The sequence below is a fragment of the Prinia subflava genome, chromosome 5 (assembly GCF_021018805.1).
Source record: "Prinia subflava isolate CZ2003 ecotype Zambia chromosome 5, Cam_Psub_1.2, whole genome shotgun sequence".
NCBI classification, from domain to species: Eukaryota; Metazoa; Chordata; class Aves; order Passeriformes; family Cisticolidae; genus Prinia; species Prinia subflava.
In genome coordinates, this window is record NC_086251.1 from 27293981 (window position 1) to 27310544 (window position 16564).

General features: G+C 41.5%; 3 protein-coding genes across 3 annotated transcripts in view; 2 read left to right on the forward strand and 1 right to left on the reverse strand.

Annotated features, from left to right (window-relative positions):
- Positions 1-1666: 1666 nt before the first annotated feature.
- Positions 1667-7790, reverse strand: LRRC57 (leucine rich repeat containing 57). The gene is made up of 6 exons (XM_063398610.1): positions 7673-7790; positions 6742-6912; positions 5438-5573; positions 4169-4437; positions 3202-3387; positions 1667-2603 (listed from the first exon to the last, which is right to left on the reverse strand). The coding sequence occupies exons 2-6, from the start codon at positions 6823-6825 to the stop codon at positions 2562-2564; spliced, it is 717 nt and encodes a 238-aa protein (XP_063254680.1). The 5' UTR covers positions 6826-6912; positions 7673-7790; the 3' UTR covers positions 1667-2561.
- Positions 7782-12342, forward strand: HAUS2 (HAUS augmin like complex subunit 2). Its single transcript, XM_063398609.1, has 6 exons — positions 7782-8087; positions 8241-8333; positions 9950-10019; positions 10807-10939; positions 11559-11667; positions 11803-12342. The coding sequence occupies exons 1-6, from the start codon at positions 7812-7814 to the stop codon at positions 11950-11952; spliced, it is 831 nt and encodes a 276-aa protein (XP_063254679.1). The 5' UTR covers positions 7782-7811; the 3' UTR covers positions 11953-12342.
- A 2576-nt stretch (positions 12343-14918) lies between these two features.
- Positions 14919-16564, forward strand: part of STARD9 (StAR related lipid transfer domain containing 9) — a 101877-nt gene continuing 100231 nt past the window's right edge. The window contains exon 1 of the mRNA XM_063398616.1: positions 14919-15016. Within this exon, the coding sequence (XP_063254686.1) occupies positions 14970-15016 (47 nt within the window). The 5' untranslated portion in view covers positions 14919-14969. The remainder of the gene's footprint in view (positions 15017-16564) is intronic.

Here is a 16564-nt window from a genome sequence, read left to right on the forward strand (position 1 = left end):
GAGAAGGGAAAACAGGAAGTCCCAATATAAAACTACTCTAGGTTACATAGAGTGCTGAAAGGTCTAGAAGAGCATTCTATTATGTGACTGAGTTACAGTTGATTGCTGTGAGTTAAAACAGGCAAGGGCAGCAGCTAGTTACTTTTTCCTTGCAACAGAAATAAGCCTTCCTCTGTTCTGGAACAAGTTTAGTGATGGTGATTGACAGAGAGACGTGGACTCCATGGGTCGCACACATGAAGCCGTTTATTGAGCTGCGAAGCTGAGCTTATATACCTTTCCAGTCTCTACAGTGTTTATGTAACTAGGCAACATTGCTTCATTCAATGCCTCGTACAAACTAACACAGGTATGTTCTGTCTTATCGAAGTTCTGCTTGCTAAGCACAAACCCTACCAAGCATATCGCTGTCTCCTGCATTCCATTCTCAAACTTCTGCTTTCCATTGCCAAGGCTTGCGGCCTACTAACGCTAACATATCCACCTCTGTCATGAGCTGAACAGTGCTTCCAGCTCGGCTCCTTAGCTGTAAACCTGCAGTTTAGTTAATTAGGACTAACTCAGTTCCAATCAGTATTTTACATGGTGCTTTCTCCATTTTGCTCTACAAAAGCTTTGATAGCTGTCATAACTCCAAGGCAGCAAAGGAGCATAACAATGACCAATTGAAAGGTTTCTAAATGTACTAGTGATCACAAAAAAGAAATGTTGACTTACTTAAATACTTCCCACAATAGTAAGATTTTTTTTTTAATAGCAATGCTAACTCCACTATTTTCAATGTTTCTGTTCTACCATCTCTTCTTACACATTGTTGAATAGAAGAACAGTGATCAACACATGTTAAATGAGAGAAGCAGCATCTCTGAGTACAGATACTTTCAGTTAAAAAATTGTAAAACCAAAATGCCACCACAGCACAGTACTGTTAATTGCATACATATTGATGATAGACCACTCCTTTGGTAAACGCAAAGGGGGAATCTGCTAACTGCTGATTTGTTCTGTCGACCTCTCGTGCACAGCAAAGCTCTAGGAAAAAAAAAGCTAGTACTTCAAATGGGACTTAGGTGTGAAGTAGAAGGAAGTAAAATTTAGAACAAGTGTGGAGGCTTTATTCACTACTCAATTTGCATGTTCTAATCTGTGGAATCTATTAGTATAAAGTTGAATAGATTTCTGGCTATACAGGGCCTTGCATGATTGTAAGATGTTCTTAAAGCATCTCCCTGGTTATGCCTTGCAAAACAAAGTAGTCTCATAAACATGGTCAGCTGTCAGCTACTTCTGTCAAGAAGCTAGTAGGTTTCTTTATTAAATAATAGCTGGAATTAAATAATAGCTGGGGATTCTTAAGTACAACTGGTTCCCTGTTAAATGATGAATTACATCCATCCTTTTAATGAGGAGTTAATGTCCCCTAAAACGCTCTTCTTCTAGGTATTACTGTGTAAGAACTGAAATAAGATGGCAACAGGGTTAAGGAAATAAATGCCTCTCTAAGGATCTCACAAAAGAACCACTTACTGCTAATCACAATTGTGAGTGTAATGTTGAAGTGCAGCTGTTACCAACAACTGAGACTCAAGTAGCTAAGTGAGGGCTTTTAGTGACATCTTAGTACTGCTTAATAAAATGACAACAGTCACACCAAATAAACTTGAACTGATATTTTGAAAATAATTTACTAAAATATACAAGTACATTTTCCTTTTCAGTATAAGTTACATAATTGCATACATTTTTAGCTCTTTCTAGGTGCATTTGGTAATAAGGCAGCAGCAGTGGGCTGACAATTAAAACCTTCAGCATTGCTCTGTACACAAGGAGTCAGTGCAAGGATATAATATTTTCTAGCAATATACATTTTTACTGAAAACACTGAAGATGAACCTAATTTTTATTTGAAACAGCTCAAGCAAAAGTGGACTGTAGTGCAATTCTTGCTTATGGGAAAAGAAAGCCTGTAGAGTAAAATATAAATGAAGGATGCTCAAACCACAGTTTGTTTACTGGAAGCTGTTAATAAAACATTTAACTTAAACATAACTATTTGTGCTTCATAAAAAAAAAACACAAAACAAAACACAGGTTATAAACTAAAACTTCATTTGTAAAAGCTCTTCTCTGCAGAACAGTGATTACTGCAAGACATACAGTGCTTTGGTGGTAGAACTTCCATGTGCTACCATGGAAAAATGTTTCCAGAAGAAATAAATCCTCTTACAAATCAACAGCCAGCTTCCTGACAAAAGGGAACTGGCAACTTTGAAATGCTTGTTCCCTTTCTCTGTGAAAGAACAAGCCCTGACAAAGGAGAACATGTACTGTGTTAAAAGCTATTGTGGCACAAAAATCAAAACTGGCCCCTGGTCAGGTTCATCATTCACTACCTATATTCTCTAGTTCAAGTTTATTCAATGTGGTCTTAACAGGCTGTTTCAGACTACTAGAAGAGGAGTACTCTGATCATTTCCTTCATCAGTCTTGGTTCATGTCAGTGAAGCAGATGCTTCTAGTCTAAGTCTTCTTACTGGTAATATACACGGTCAAAACAGTGATCATGCAAACTTCTTCTTTGTAGCTGTAAATCGTTCCATGTACTACAAAGAAAAAAGAAAAAAAAGATTTTTTCAGAAATGAATAGAAGATTCATTACTACTAAAAGCAGCTGAGCTTCTGCTCTCAGACTCACAAACATCCTCTTACAAATCATTGTATCATTTAGATACATTCTGTATCTAAAGCATATTTTTATATCCCAGGCATAAATATTAGGGGTTTAATTTCAAACAAAGACACCCCCAAAACGTTTCTGGCATTTGCTGCAATCCAGATTAATAGTCAAATCTCCAGTGTAAAGGATGATCTAATATTAAATACTTAAAGAATGCTGTATAATTCAAAGCATCCCTTATTTTTTGTTGCATGAAACTGAAGGCATGCTTGTCGTTATTAGCTACCCTTCAAAAGATGCTGATGAAAGAACACTGACCTTGAATCCTACAAGGAAGTTATCTTTGAAAAACTCCTGGAGTTGTTTTCAGAGGTTAGTTATGAATCCAGTAGCAATGACACCACCAATGGACTATTTGGTGCTTTTATTCACCATCATAAATGCTTAGTATTCTGGGTAAGGACTTCATCAGGAGGTTTTTTTTAAAAAAAGACAAAAAAACCCCAAACAAATAAAACACAAACCTTGTCATAACCTTCCAGTTCTCTAAGTTTCTTGATTTCAAAGAGGTTGCCTTCTACTGCAAGCAGTGAGATCTGGGAATCACTGAGGATACTCTGAGGCAGCATGCTGAGTTCTAGACAGTTTTCTTCCAAACGCAAGACTTTGAGGCGTGGACAGTGGGAGATCTGCATTGAGATCTGGGAAATCTTGTGGAAATAAAAAGAAAAAAGAAATGGGATTAAAATGGTAGGGGTCAATGATTATTAAGTGATCTGTTTCTGACTTATACAGAACAACTACCATGTTGTAAATATAAACTACATTAATAGTAAGTACCTAAAACAATGCATAAGTAACAAATGATCAAAAATCAAAATAACTTTTTTTATTCCAGGATCACAAGCAACCTATCGCCACAGGCCTAGCCAGAAAGACACTCAGAGCCAGAGTTCTGGGTTCATCAGAGCAGCAGAAACTGCTTTGTTTATTCTTCCTATTATATACTTCTAGCAAGGTGACCATGGATTGGAGAGTGGGTATTCCCACCTCTCACCACATTTGTCAAGGGGACTGTTACACAGTCTTGTTTGTCCCAGCATGGAATGTGAAAACAATGGCTATGTTTAGAGAACATAGCTGGTGTTTACATAAAAAGAGTGTGAGAAGGTACAAACTTCTAGTTTAGTATGAAACACTTAGCAGCTGGTAAATTCTCATGGCGACAGCAACCTACACATCTGTTTATCACATTCCCACTCAAGAACTGTTCAAATAATTTTCTGCATGACTAAATTCGGGATTTTTTAGCTCATTAAATCAGGCAGTTGGATGCATTGGTACACAAATTCTACTTATGATTCCTCAGTTGTCCAGGAGATGTTTTTTAGCTATGAAGTTTTGATGGTCTCATCTTATGTTCCATGGCTGTACTAAGTCCAAGATAAACCATTGTCCTAAATCTACATTCCCACATCTCAATCACCAGACCTGATTCTGATTCAAATTGAGTTCGATAGCCTGCAGTTCTCCCACGGTGTCAGGGACATTTTGGATCTGGTTTTTTGAAAGATCTACCACATCCAAATGGCGAAGACCAGAGAGTTGCGTAGGCACAGTCCGAAGCTGGTTTCCAGAAAGGCTCAGGGTTTTGAGAGCTGACAGCTGTCCAAATGCAGCTGGTAGCTGCCTCAAGTGATTGCCATTCAAGTGTAGTGTTTCCAGTTTTTTCAGTTTACACAGCTCCTCAGGTAAAGCAGCTAAAGAAAAAACGACAGAAAACCATCTGACCTAAAGAGCAGTAAACATTCATACCCATTTAATTCAAATAAGCTTCTGCAGGGAGAACAGTGCTATATTAAGTAATTTCTCACTGAATTCCTCCCCAATTTCCAGTGAAGGCACAGATTCCTGCACAGAAACTTAAGCCCACAGACAACATGTGCTTTTTAAATCATCCATAAATGTATTAAAAATAATCTGCAGACAAGGCAGACCTTCAAATTATGGTCTGAAATCTCTGTTCAGAAGATTTTGGCCGGCCAGTTAGAGTCCTTACTAACGTTTTGTCAGCATGTTCTATGACATTTGAAAATTCACAGCTTCACCTTTGCCCTTTAGAGGTATTTATTACTCACCTTATAGAAGCTAGGAGACAATTCAGACTGTGTCATACCAGCATAGAAACATCACCAGGTAAGGTCTGCTGGCATCCATTCATCCCTCTTTCTACCTAAACTGTATAACCTCTAACAATTCTGAGTTGCACTATAGAGTCAGGGAGGTTTGTAAATTATCTTTGCAAAAAGGCCAATAACACATACTTAATGCATAAACCCCCTAGTTTCTTCATTGTGATTTTTCCATAATGATGGATGTTTGTTTAAAAGAAACAGTAACAACAGCTGAATGGCCTGCAACATCATCTACATGTAATCTTCATTACCCGTTCTCTAGGCAAATACTAAACCATCTGGCACTGTTAAATGCTCATGTCAGGTTAAGTCACAACACAAAATCTCCGTGGGTTTAAGTACTCATGTGTCATTGTGAAATTGATAATCCACTAAGTGGCAACTAGTTTTGTAGAATTTATGATTTAGAGGCTTTTATCCTTTACATGAATTCCAAAGATTTCAGTTTGGGTGACTAAACTTCCCATTTACATCTTGTGAGAGTTAAATAATTAAATTTAGGTTTTGATAGAGAAAATTAGTTATTATTTTAAAAATCAGTAGAGGTATTAATTAGCAGGCATACTTAGTTTGTTGTTGTTTAGAGCAAGGCTCTTCAAAAAGGAAAATCTTCCAATGAGAGGTGGCAAGAGCTCTATTTTGTTGTTCGACAAGTCTATTGTCCTTAAGTTGCTTGCCAGCTTCTGCAGATCTTCAGGAAACTATTGGGGGGAAAAGATACAGCATTTAACAAGTTGATACAAATTGGAATGCTCAAGTCATACAGTTAAAATTTGAATTTTCTCAATGTTACATACATACATACATATGTATCACAAAGTTCAATCACCAGCGCGCGATTAGAAAATTTGCTTAACACATATTTTTTAAAATATTTTTTAATCTGGGGAGGTGAAAGGGGATATAGAGAAAACACTAACATCTAGAAGGAGTCGTTTTTCATCCAAATAAGTAAAATTAAAACATTGCATTTTCATCCTCTTATGTGCTTCTCTTAAACATGCCTATCATTTAAAATACTCTACAGCCAGTTAATAGCTCTATGTTTTAGCAGAGTATGATGTGAAATTTTTCCTCCTGCTTTCCTTTTAAAATAATAATGTATACCATTTTCCTTATTCTTATTTACATTCTGTACCACTTTGGTAACAAGTACTGAGTCTTGGCACTCGGGTGAATAAAAGAAAAACCTGACAATCACCATCAAGGAGTCCTGGTGAATAAGTCAGTGGTTTTGATCTTCCTTTGGCTTGACAGAGAAAAAGTGAAGGGAGAAGGTAGGACACTGGAAGAAGGTATGTTAGAAAGGGCTTGGAAAATTACTGCAATATAGTTATTTTTGGCTATCCTGTGAATTGTTCCTTGACATATGGTTCTGGGACATTCTGTGTTTTTCTGCAGTTGAGTCTAAGTTAAAATAATTTCCAATATAATAAACTTTTTAGGATGCTTGCTGCCAGCCCTATGAACAGCCTGTACAGACTATTCATATGTCTATAATTAAATACAGCATAAGTATCTAAATGCGACAAATTGAGAAGTATCTTTCTAAGTTACAATATGGTTATAAAATTTATATTGTCCCCCTCAAGTTTACAGCCATTTTGTAAAGGCACAGCATCATAACTAATATTTCTTGAATGTATCTTGAACAGATATACACTGTAAAGCATAGGCTCATAAGCATACAAGTGCCCTGACAGATAAATCTTCAATCAGAAGAAAAGACAAGCAAAAATAGAAAAAAAGAATTCCATGAGTGCGTATAAGAAATACAAGTATGTAACTGCATTAAGATAACAAGAGGGAATTTCTCTCCACAAGTGTCAGTCATACACACAAACCATGTTTCCCCTCCCAGTATATTACCTCGGTAAGTCCCTTTCCTGTCAGCTGAAACACACCAGTTTTCTGTGCTGTCTCCAGGTGAGCTTTCAGTGCACTATTTCCCATCCTAACAGTTCCTTGTCAAGCACACGGAGTTCAAGTGATGGTGTCAGCCAGTTTTAATCTGTGCTAGAGAACTGCAATCCAAAGTCTCTGTGATAAAGCAAATGTAAAAAGTCATTTCATGTGCACTATCCCCAACACTGCAAGCGTTCTGACACACTGAACCATTTCACTGCTGTGTTTTCATCTCCCTCCTAACTAAAACCTAGAAGTCTAAAGGTTTACTTAAGTTTACTTAGATTAAGGTATCTCCCTTACAGCAGTTTGATTACTGAAACTATGCGACAAGCACAGTTAAAACTAAGTAGGAAAACTGCACATTTTTAATAGTTTGTCTCTTTCAAGGCCCCGCAGCATAAGAAGACTCTCCAGGGATACGGGCTGCGATTTCTGTGGCATCTACCAGCGCTGCCTGCCGACACTGCTACAGTTTTATTTGCTTTTTTTGAGACCTTTACTCTGTTTAGAGAACTGACTCCTCTGCCGTGCCTGTTAGTAGGCAGAGAGGAACGACACCCACCTCCGGAGCCCCAGCGGGGTTTAATCCCAGGGCCACGGGTCACAGGGATTAGCGCCGGGCTCGCAGCCGGGCGGCGGCAGTGAAGCCCGGGACAGCACGTTAGCAGCGGCGGCGGGGAGCGGACAGCAGATGCGCTCCGGACAGGAGATGCGCTCCGTGCCGCCGCGGGCCCCTGGCAGGGGGCGAGGCCAGCACCGACCCGCGGCAGGCCGCGGTCCGCGCGGTCCCCTCGCCCCAACCCCGTCCCACCCCCGCCCGGCTGCTCCGGTCCCGAGCCCCGCACCGCCGGACCCGGCCCGGCCCAGCCCGGCCCGGCCCGGCCCAACCAACCTGTCTGGGCGCCGCAGGCAGACGCTCCGCGCCGGCGGAGCCCCGGCCCGTCCGCCGCGCTCCGCCTCCCAGAACCGCCGCCGCGGCAGCGCCCGCCCGGAAGCGGACGCGTGTCAGCGCCGTTCCTGCCCCGCCCGCCATGGCGGCCCCCAGGCGCTCCCCGGCCCGGCGGCACAGCGGCGTCCCGCTGCCTGCGGCCGCCAGCCCCAGGCCCAGTCCCCGCGGGGTGGGCGAGCCCGAGCTCGACTCCGACTCCGACTCCATGCTCGAAGGCGGTCCGGAGCTGGAGCTCGGCTTGTGGCTCGACGTGGAGAGCGATGAGGAGCAGGGCGGCGGCGCGCCCTGGCAGCCCGGGGAGCGCTCGGCGGCGGCCGCGCTGCTGGAGCGGTGCGTGGCGGCGGGCGCCGTGAGCCAGGTACCGCCGGGCTGCGGCAGCGCTCCCGGGGATTGTGCTGCATCGCGGAGCGCGGGGCAGGAACCACCTTGAACTGCTAAAAGCCGCTATGGAGCGTTTGCTCGGTACGTTCTTGCGGCTGATTGCATCTTTCCTGTTGTCTTAATTTCAAAGGAGACCTTGGATTTAACATGCAGAAGAACGCCGTGCTTTGCAAAATTCTCAGAGATGGAGGAAATGGTAAACATGGAAGCTGAAATCAATGAGGTACAGCCTTTATTACTGACAGCATACACTCAACACTTTGATACCTGGAGGTAATACGGGGCCCCGATGAAATTGAAATGTCAGACTGCCACATGCCACTTTGTTTCAAATTTTGAGGGGTTTGTTAGCAGTTAAGATGTTTAACAGTTGGCCCTTTTTTCCCCAGTAGGCTGAGTTGCCATAAAGAAAACAAAATTATGAAACAAAAATTTAAGGTATAAGTAGAAGGATTCAGCAGGCTGCACCTTTGACTAAAGTGCTACCTGAAGTTCTTTGAAGAAACTGAACAATAAAGAAGAATTTGTAGTTGACTTCAGTACACAACTATGTGTCTCTTTATAGGCAATTTTGTTGGTTAGCAGGCAGTAACCTCAGACATTGCGTACTGCCTTAATTGGCTGTTCCTTTTGCTTTATAATGTTGGTTTAGACACTACATAGACTATGAAACTGCTGTGTAAGAGAGGTAAGTAGAAGAGACGTGGGTTTGAAGGGTAGACTATTCAGTGATTAAGGAACTGGCAGGAAGAGAGCACTGGACACAGCAGAAGGGTGGGACTGGGCAAGCTGGAGAAGTAGGCTCACAAGAACGTCATGAGGCTCAACGAGACCAAATGTGAGGTCCTGCAGCTGGGTCAGGGGAATCCCAGACGTGACTGGGAGATGAACTCATTGGGAGCAGCACTGTGGAGAAGGACTTGGGGTTTCTTGTGGATGAAAAGTTGAACGTGACCTGGCAATGTACAGCCACAGCCCAGAAAACCAGCCAAATGCTGGTCTGCATCAAAAGCACTGTGGCCAACAGGGCCAGGGAGGAGATTCTCCTCTTCTGCCCTTGTGAGACCCCACCTGGAGTCCTGTGTCCAGGTCTGGGATCCTCAGGACAGGAAAGAAATGAACCTGTTGGAGCAGTTCCAGAGGAGGGCCATTAAGATGATCCAAAGGCTGGAACACCTCTCCTATAAAACAAACTGAGAGAGCAGGGATTGTCCAGCAGCCATCCAGTACTTAAAGGGGGCTTAAGAAAAGAGGGAGAGTGACTTTTCCCTCCAACAGATAGTACTACGAAAAGGGGGAATGGTTTTAAACTAATAGAGATTAGATATTAGGAAAAAAAATCTTTACTGTGAGAAGGGTGAGACACTGGAACAGGTTACCTAGAGAAGGTGTGGATGCTCCATCCCTGGAAGTGTTCAGGGCCAGGTTAGATGGCTCTGAGCAACCTGGTCTAGTGGGTGATATCCCTGCCCATTGGCAGGGGCTTGGAACTACATGATTTTTAATGGCCCTTTCAACCCAAGCTATTCTATTCTAAGTTCTGTGGTTTAGGAATGAATTACGGGATCTGTCTTTTCTAGCCCAAATCTCCAAATCATTTAGGTTGGTCTTTTTAAACAGTCTTTTCCTTATTGACCAGAAAAGCCCCACCTAGCAGTAGAAGTCTCCAGAGAGCAGGGTAACATGTTCTGGTGCTAATGCTCACTCTCTTTCACACACTTACTCTCCCTATGCTGCCACTTTCTCCCTTTCTACTTCCTCCTCCACCCTAAGAGAGTCAACAATGTCTGGATAGGTGTGTAAAAAATGCATTTTCATTTGATGTTATTATTGTTGTAGATAAAACTGAAAATTGAAATGATGCAGTTGGAGAATGAGACAGCAGACGTTACTCACCATTTTTACTTAGGTAAGTGCAGTTGTACTGTAGAAAAACCAAGAGTCTTAAGTTAGTCTTAATGTTTCATCTGAGTACAAGACACTTCTAGAAGTTATTGTAGCAGTCATCTCTGAATAACTTGTTAGAGGTGGTAGGTGTTTTATTAACACCTAAAGCATGTTTCCATACTATTTGAACTTTCACTCTCTACTGTCTCATGGAAGCTCCGTGTGTAAGTCATTCTCCAAAACATGGGATGGGAGGTGTGGTCAGCTCCCCAGGGCCAGTGGATCATCAGTCTGAGATCATCAGTAGCTGTTGGCCTGCATGTGCTACTCTGCTTCTTTTCCAGAAACTCAGTGTATTTCTGTTGCATCTCTCTCTCCTCCTAAACTTATTACATTTTTAATTTAGCACTTGGGGAGCACGTGCATTGATTTCTTTATTATTGCATACTTTGTCCACTATGATTTTATGTGAGATTAAAAACATTCTAGCTTGCTTCTGGTGTGCTAGACTGGTGAAATCTGTTGTGGTGCTTCAGTGCTTCAGAGTTGACTTCATCTCAAAGAGAATTTACTTAAGACTATAGGTAATGTAAAACAATTACATCTATCTAGTATCTAAGTAGGTATTGTGACTTTGAATGCCTGCTGATACCAAATCATATATGCTCCAACAAAAGCCATTCTGATTAATAGCTCTTGAATGTAAGCTGTCCAATGCAATCGAACAATATTTTCCTTTTGTCTTCAGGAGAAATTTTGCTCTTGTTTTAGCAGCACAATAGGCTAAATTTTGCAAGTTTATTTTACAGGGAAAAAGTGCGAGATTTTGCAAGATATGAACAGGCACCTGGAAGCCATACTGAAAGAGAAGAGGGATCTCAGAAAGAGGTTGATCAAACACAGATGTCAAGAAAGCCTGCCTATTGAGGCTACTTTTCACAAGTAGGCACACAGAAAATAATTTCTCTTGTTTGCATGAGTCCCAATTAATTTGAACTAACAGACAGTAAAAATCACATGTTTTCAATAATTTTTCCACTGATAGAAGTAGATATAAAAAATGGTAGCACAACCTCAGCTAAAAGCTGGTAGTTTATTCATTGATAAAATCATAGAAAGATAGTGATACATATTTTGTGAATATTTACTTAGGTTATTGGTCTTTTCTTTAGAAGTCTACAGAACAAGTTGTCATGTATTGTTTTAAACAAATGTGCTACGTACTGGATTTGTTATGCTTCTCCCAAGCAGGAGTTGTTACTTTGGCACTGGGTGTCTTCTTTCCGCTGTTGCTTGCTTAGAACTGAGCACGAATGATGCCCAGACATGCATAGTGCATGTTTTAAAAGTATAGTCCTTCTTCTTACAGTCTAAAAATCTAGCCCAGGTACTGAAGGAGTGGATATCCACTTCTGTAATTCCTGCCCTGCTTGTTGCTAGGAACCTGCATAAAGCTGGAAAAGGGGACTAAGAAAAGCGGGACAATGGAAAAAGAACTTGTATTAAAAGATATTAAATTCTTGTTGTTTAGCACAACTTTTGAGCTCATTTTTGGTTACAGGTGTATAGTACAGCTGTTGACTGAGGCTGTGGCTTTCATAGAGAAGCTTGAAAGCCATTTGCAGTCTGTGAGAAGCATCCCTCAGATACCACATATGATGAGCAATATGGTGAGTAGTGAAAGAACTGAACCTGCTGTCTTCTCCAGCATGAAGAATGCAATGTTGTTTGATTGTTTAGATTACTTTTATGTCCTGATAGAGTGACAGGATGTATAAATTAAATCCAACTCTTTTGTGTTTCAGGACACTACTTTGTCAAAAACAGAGGTGCTCATGATAGAATTGGAGGAGCTGACAGAGCAAATACTGAAATGGGAGGAAATGCAAAAGGAAGTGTATTCTAACAATGTATGCAATACTACCGACTTGGACTTTGGCTTATCTTTTACCTAACAAATCATTTTCCTTAAATAGGACGAGTACTCCAAGAATTACATTCTTAGGGTCTACTGTGAAAACTGCAACAGAGGTGTCTTTTAATCCAACAGAGACTTCGCAGGTAGTTATATTTCTGTTATTAAATAATAGTTCTCCAACTATTTACTAAAAAAAGGACAATAAGCAGTAGCTCACAGAAGACAGGGTGCTGAGAAGCCTGTTAAGGAACTCCTTTTTGAAATAGTTGGATAGGAGTCCCTTGGAGCCTGTATCTTCAATGGAAAATTGTTTTGATATTTTTTTGCACTTGCTATAGTATCTTTATTCATTTTTGCAAGCATCTTGATAAAACAGTGTATTTTGTATGTCACCATAAAACTTTAATAAAAGCAATAGATTTCAAAAGCTCAGTTTCTTGCTTTTCATTTTGTTATAAAATCCGGTAATTAAAATTACAGAGCAAAGTCTCAGGTCCAAGCTTATGCTTCTACAGGAGTTGCAATCAAAAAATTAAATTAGTTTTAAATTACAGTTTGTTATGACTGATTATGTTTTATCGGAAAGCAGAAAATTGATTTGGTGATATGTGGCAGGTCTACTGATTTGCAAATCATGCTTCAATGATAGTGATAAATACATTCTTCAGATTCTCTTTTTCTGTTGCTTGGCCCATTTTTGGTGTTCCACTTGGAATAAAACTCTTGTTCCATGAGTGAGGTTGACAGTTCATCAAAAGCATTGATTGTTCCAGTTTGTAACCCTCATGAAGAGATGGATTGGTACAATGTCACTGGCAGGACATCTATAAACCAGGATATTGGTTGTCTTTGGAGGGTGCCCAGTTTTGTATTCAGGATACAGAGCGGACTGAAGTGGTGCAGATGTATTCCATTCTACTCTTGTATCATTTGTTATGTGAACATCCACCTGTTGATTTCTGTTGCTGAAATAAGAGGATTTTGCTTTCACAAAGTAACCACTGGGTGGCTCAGTACCACAAAGTTCACAAGTTTATCTGATTATTGCATATAAACTTAAAGTAGAATTAAGGAAGAAATCTTAGGCTCTTTGTTGAGCACACTTTATTATGACATACTTGTATTTGGTCTGTTTTATGTTTGAACTTCTCTGAGAATCTCATTTTAATCTTTGTAACCATTCTGCAGAATGTGATGACAAGACATCCAATTTAACAATTCTCTAGTGTACTGTGTAAGCTATAGCTGCTGTTCCTCTGCTGCTGCTGAGAAAAGTTAAGAGGATAGAAACATTTGAATTAGGTTTAAGCAGAATGTCACTAAGTAGAACCTAAGAATATAAAGTGGTGTTCGAGTCCCACAAGCATTAATGGGGTCTTTGTGTCAACACTTGTTATCCATCATTACAGGATTTGAGTCCAAAGTCCCATGTCATTTTTGTTTCAGATGTGGAAATGAAGGTCTTCCACACAACTGCAGAGAACCTGACATTTTAAATGAAAATGCTTTGCACATTCAGTGACATGGGAGAAAATAGAACATTATGTGATCATAGGTTAGACTCGATGGGCTGAGTCTTTTCCAACATAATTGATTCTGTGATTTCTGTGAATCAACGTCCTCTACATCTATTCTAGGCTTAGCCTCTCACTCTCAATGTCTTACAGCGATGATTTAGATCAGGCACATTAAAGCTGTTGTAATTGAATAATTTTAGAGCATAATAAAAACATTCTAGCCAGTTTGTTAATTGTAACACTTTGAAAAATGTGGTTTTGCCATATCCCAAAGAGTTGGGCATATTTTCTTCTTTTACTATATCTGCTTTTGAAGAGTTGACTGTGGAGTTGGTAGAGTTTAGCTAATTGTCATTTGCCAGTGATATGTCAATTAACTCTTTAGTGTGATTTAAAGGGATAAATCTGTTGAAGTATACAGTGATTCTTAGCTTGTAGGTATTCATTTTAGCATCTCTGTGGTGAATGGAGCATTGGGTCCCAAGGATCTATCCCATTCTTCACCTGGGAAAACTTCCGAAATGTGGTACCTTTTTCATTTAGATATAACATTTCTGGAGTTTAATGCAAAATGTCTCATGAAAAGAACTATACTTAAAGTATATAAAAGCAGATAAAAGTCAATTTAAACAGAAATTCTTTAAATATAAAAACATAGGACTCTAAAACTCTCATATATGATATTTAGATATAGCTCAGTTTATCATATTTTGAAGTGCAAAACCAGATGTCTATTTAAAAATTTCAGTTGACAAATGGAATTGTCAAAATCAAACAGGACTTGCCTGTTGAGCCCAGCATGTTCTTCATGCCAGTTCTATTTGCTCTTGCATCTTCCTGTAACATCAGCAGCTGACTGAGACAGTATTCTAAAAGAAATGTTAAAAAAACTTTCCGTGATTTTTATTTTACACTAAGTACAAAACTTCCATCAATGCAACAACTAGTTATTGATTTCAATTGAAGTTCTTTGGAAGTTCGAAAATTTTCCTTTGGATCCTAACTACTACCCACATGAAGATTGGATGTTTCCAAAGGAATCAAGAACTCTCGAGACCTCTTCTTTAGACTAATAAGGAAGGTATACTTGCCTTCCCTAAATTCCTGTCCAAGGAATGTGGAGGGCTTACAGTGCTCGTCCCTGGTGAGCGCTTTAAGGGCAGCACCCTTAATCGGGCTGGCGGCGTTGAACTCTGGGGTAAAACCCGCGCTTGTTTGCTGCTGCAAAGGAGGATTTGTGTGCAGCGCGAAATCTCATCTCGTTCTCTGGGGGTGCCGCTCTCCCGGGCAGCCCCGCCTCAGGCGGAAAAGCCGGGTTTGGGTGCTGGAGCGGCCGCGCACGGCTGCTCTGGGCAGGCTGTCCCCAGAGAAGTTTCGGCGCGTTCCTTCCGTCCGCGGGGCTGCCTGGGCCGGGCTCCGTGCTGCCCTGCCCCGCGGCGGGGCGGGCCGGGCGGCGCGGGGCGGCCGCTCCTCCCCGGGGCGGGGGGATGCGGGGCCGGGGCGCGGGCGGCCGCAGCCGCGGGCCGTGAGCCGAGCCATGGCCAACGTCAAGGTGGCCGTGCGGGTCCGGCCGCTGAGCAAAAGGTGCGGGGGACGCGCGGGGGCGCGGGCGGGGCTGGAGGGCGATGGATGGGGTGCCGCTGGTCCTGTCAGCCCGGGAGCGGCTCAGCCGCGGCTGAGGGAGGGACAGCGGGCGCTGGGGGGCTCGGCGGTACGGCGGGGCAGCGGCAGCCTCTCCGCTCCCTAAATAGCTCGGGAAGTGCGCTTAGAAAAGTGACCCAGTGGAGCTGTTGGGCTGACTTCCCTCTTCCTGAGCTCCCCAAAACAGGATAATTGTCGTACAGTGTCCAGGAGTCTTCCCTTCCCCGGCTGTTGTTGCTGTTTTTTCCAGCGGGAGGCAGAGCCGGATATTCCCATTGTCGCCCAGCTCCGCTCCCTCCCCGGCTCGCTGGGCTCCAGTGGAAATCCCAAAAAGTACGTGTTACAGCTTGAAGACAGCTCCCACAGACAATGCGGTAGCGCAGTGCTCTGGTGTTATTCGTATATCATACATGCTTAAAACCTTGCAGACTTTGGAAATTTGGAGCGGAAAAGAAAGAGAAAAAGCGAGCAGCCCAAATGTCAGTGGCTGGTAATTTACTCCTCCGGTTAGAGAAATGCTGTAGCACTCCAAACAGCAATGGTTTGAAAAGTGGTACAAGCTCTGAGGGCCACTCTTTGATTTAATGCTGCCTTTCTTTTTGGCATGAGTCCCTCATGTTGTCTTCTGACTGCACGGACTTTTGTGATAAATAACTCTTTCATGCAGTAGAGAAAATGATTCTTGAAGAGTTGCCCAGCCAGAAAACTAGCCTAGTCATTTAGCCAGCAGTACACTAGCATATTTTGGACTCTTTTGTTCTTATTTGGCTATAGATTTTTATTTTGTTTTATTTTATTTTCAGAAAAAGACACCAGAGAGTTTTGAATAAAATTAAAAATCCCACGCAAAACAAGCCTGCTAGTGTTAATAGAAAAAGGAAATGTGCAAACTAATTTACAGGTTTTCAACACATTTTGCCTTTTAGTCAAAGCTAACTGGTTTTAAAAATATGCTTGGGTTATATAGCCCTGATTTGTTGTACAGCTGTGAATGGAACAGAATTTAATAGATACTGGCCTATTTTAAGAAGATTTGCATCTTTGAAGTAAACTATGTTTAACCTTCTATTGCTTGGTGTTGCCTTAGTGGTGGATCTATTATTTGATTTTTATCGTTATCTTCCCTCTCATTAGATCCTGCTGCTGAGGAATGTTGCACCACATCTATCTTAATGTTTTTCCTGGGTGGGTTGCTTTAAATAGTGCATAATAGTGAATATATTATTACAACAATAAACAGCACGTGTATCTGTCAGATAAGGTGAGATAAACAGGAAAACGTTTGATGTAGGCAGTGTGGGGCAGCTGTTTGGTGAGGCGTGTAGTTTGGAGAGGAGAGTAGGATCAGAGAGGTGAGATGCATATGGATGGAATTAATCTGAGGCTGAAACAGAAATGTTTTTATGAAGGTGAGAGTGGAAACTCGGGGGGTAATGCAGGGAGAAACTGTTAAGTAATTCTATCTACTCAACTCGTGATGTTGTAAGAGGT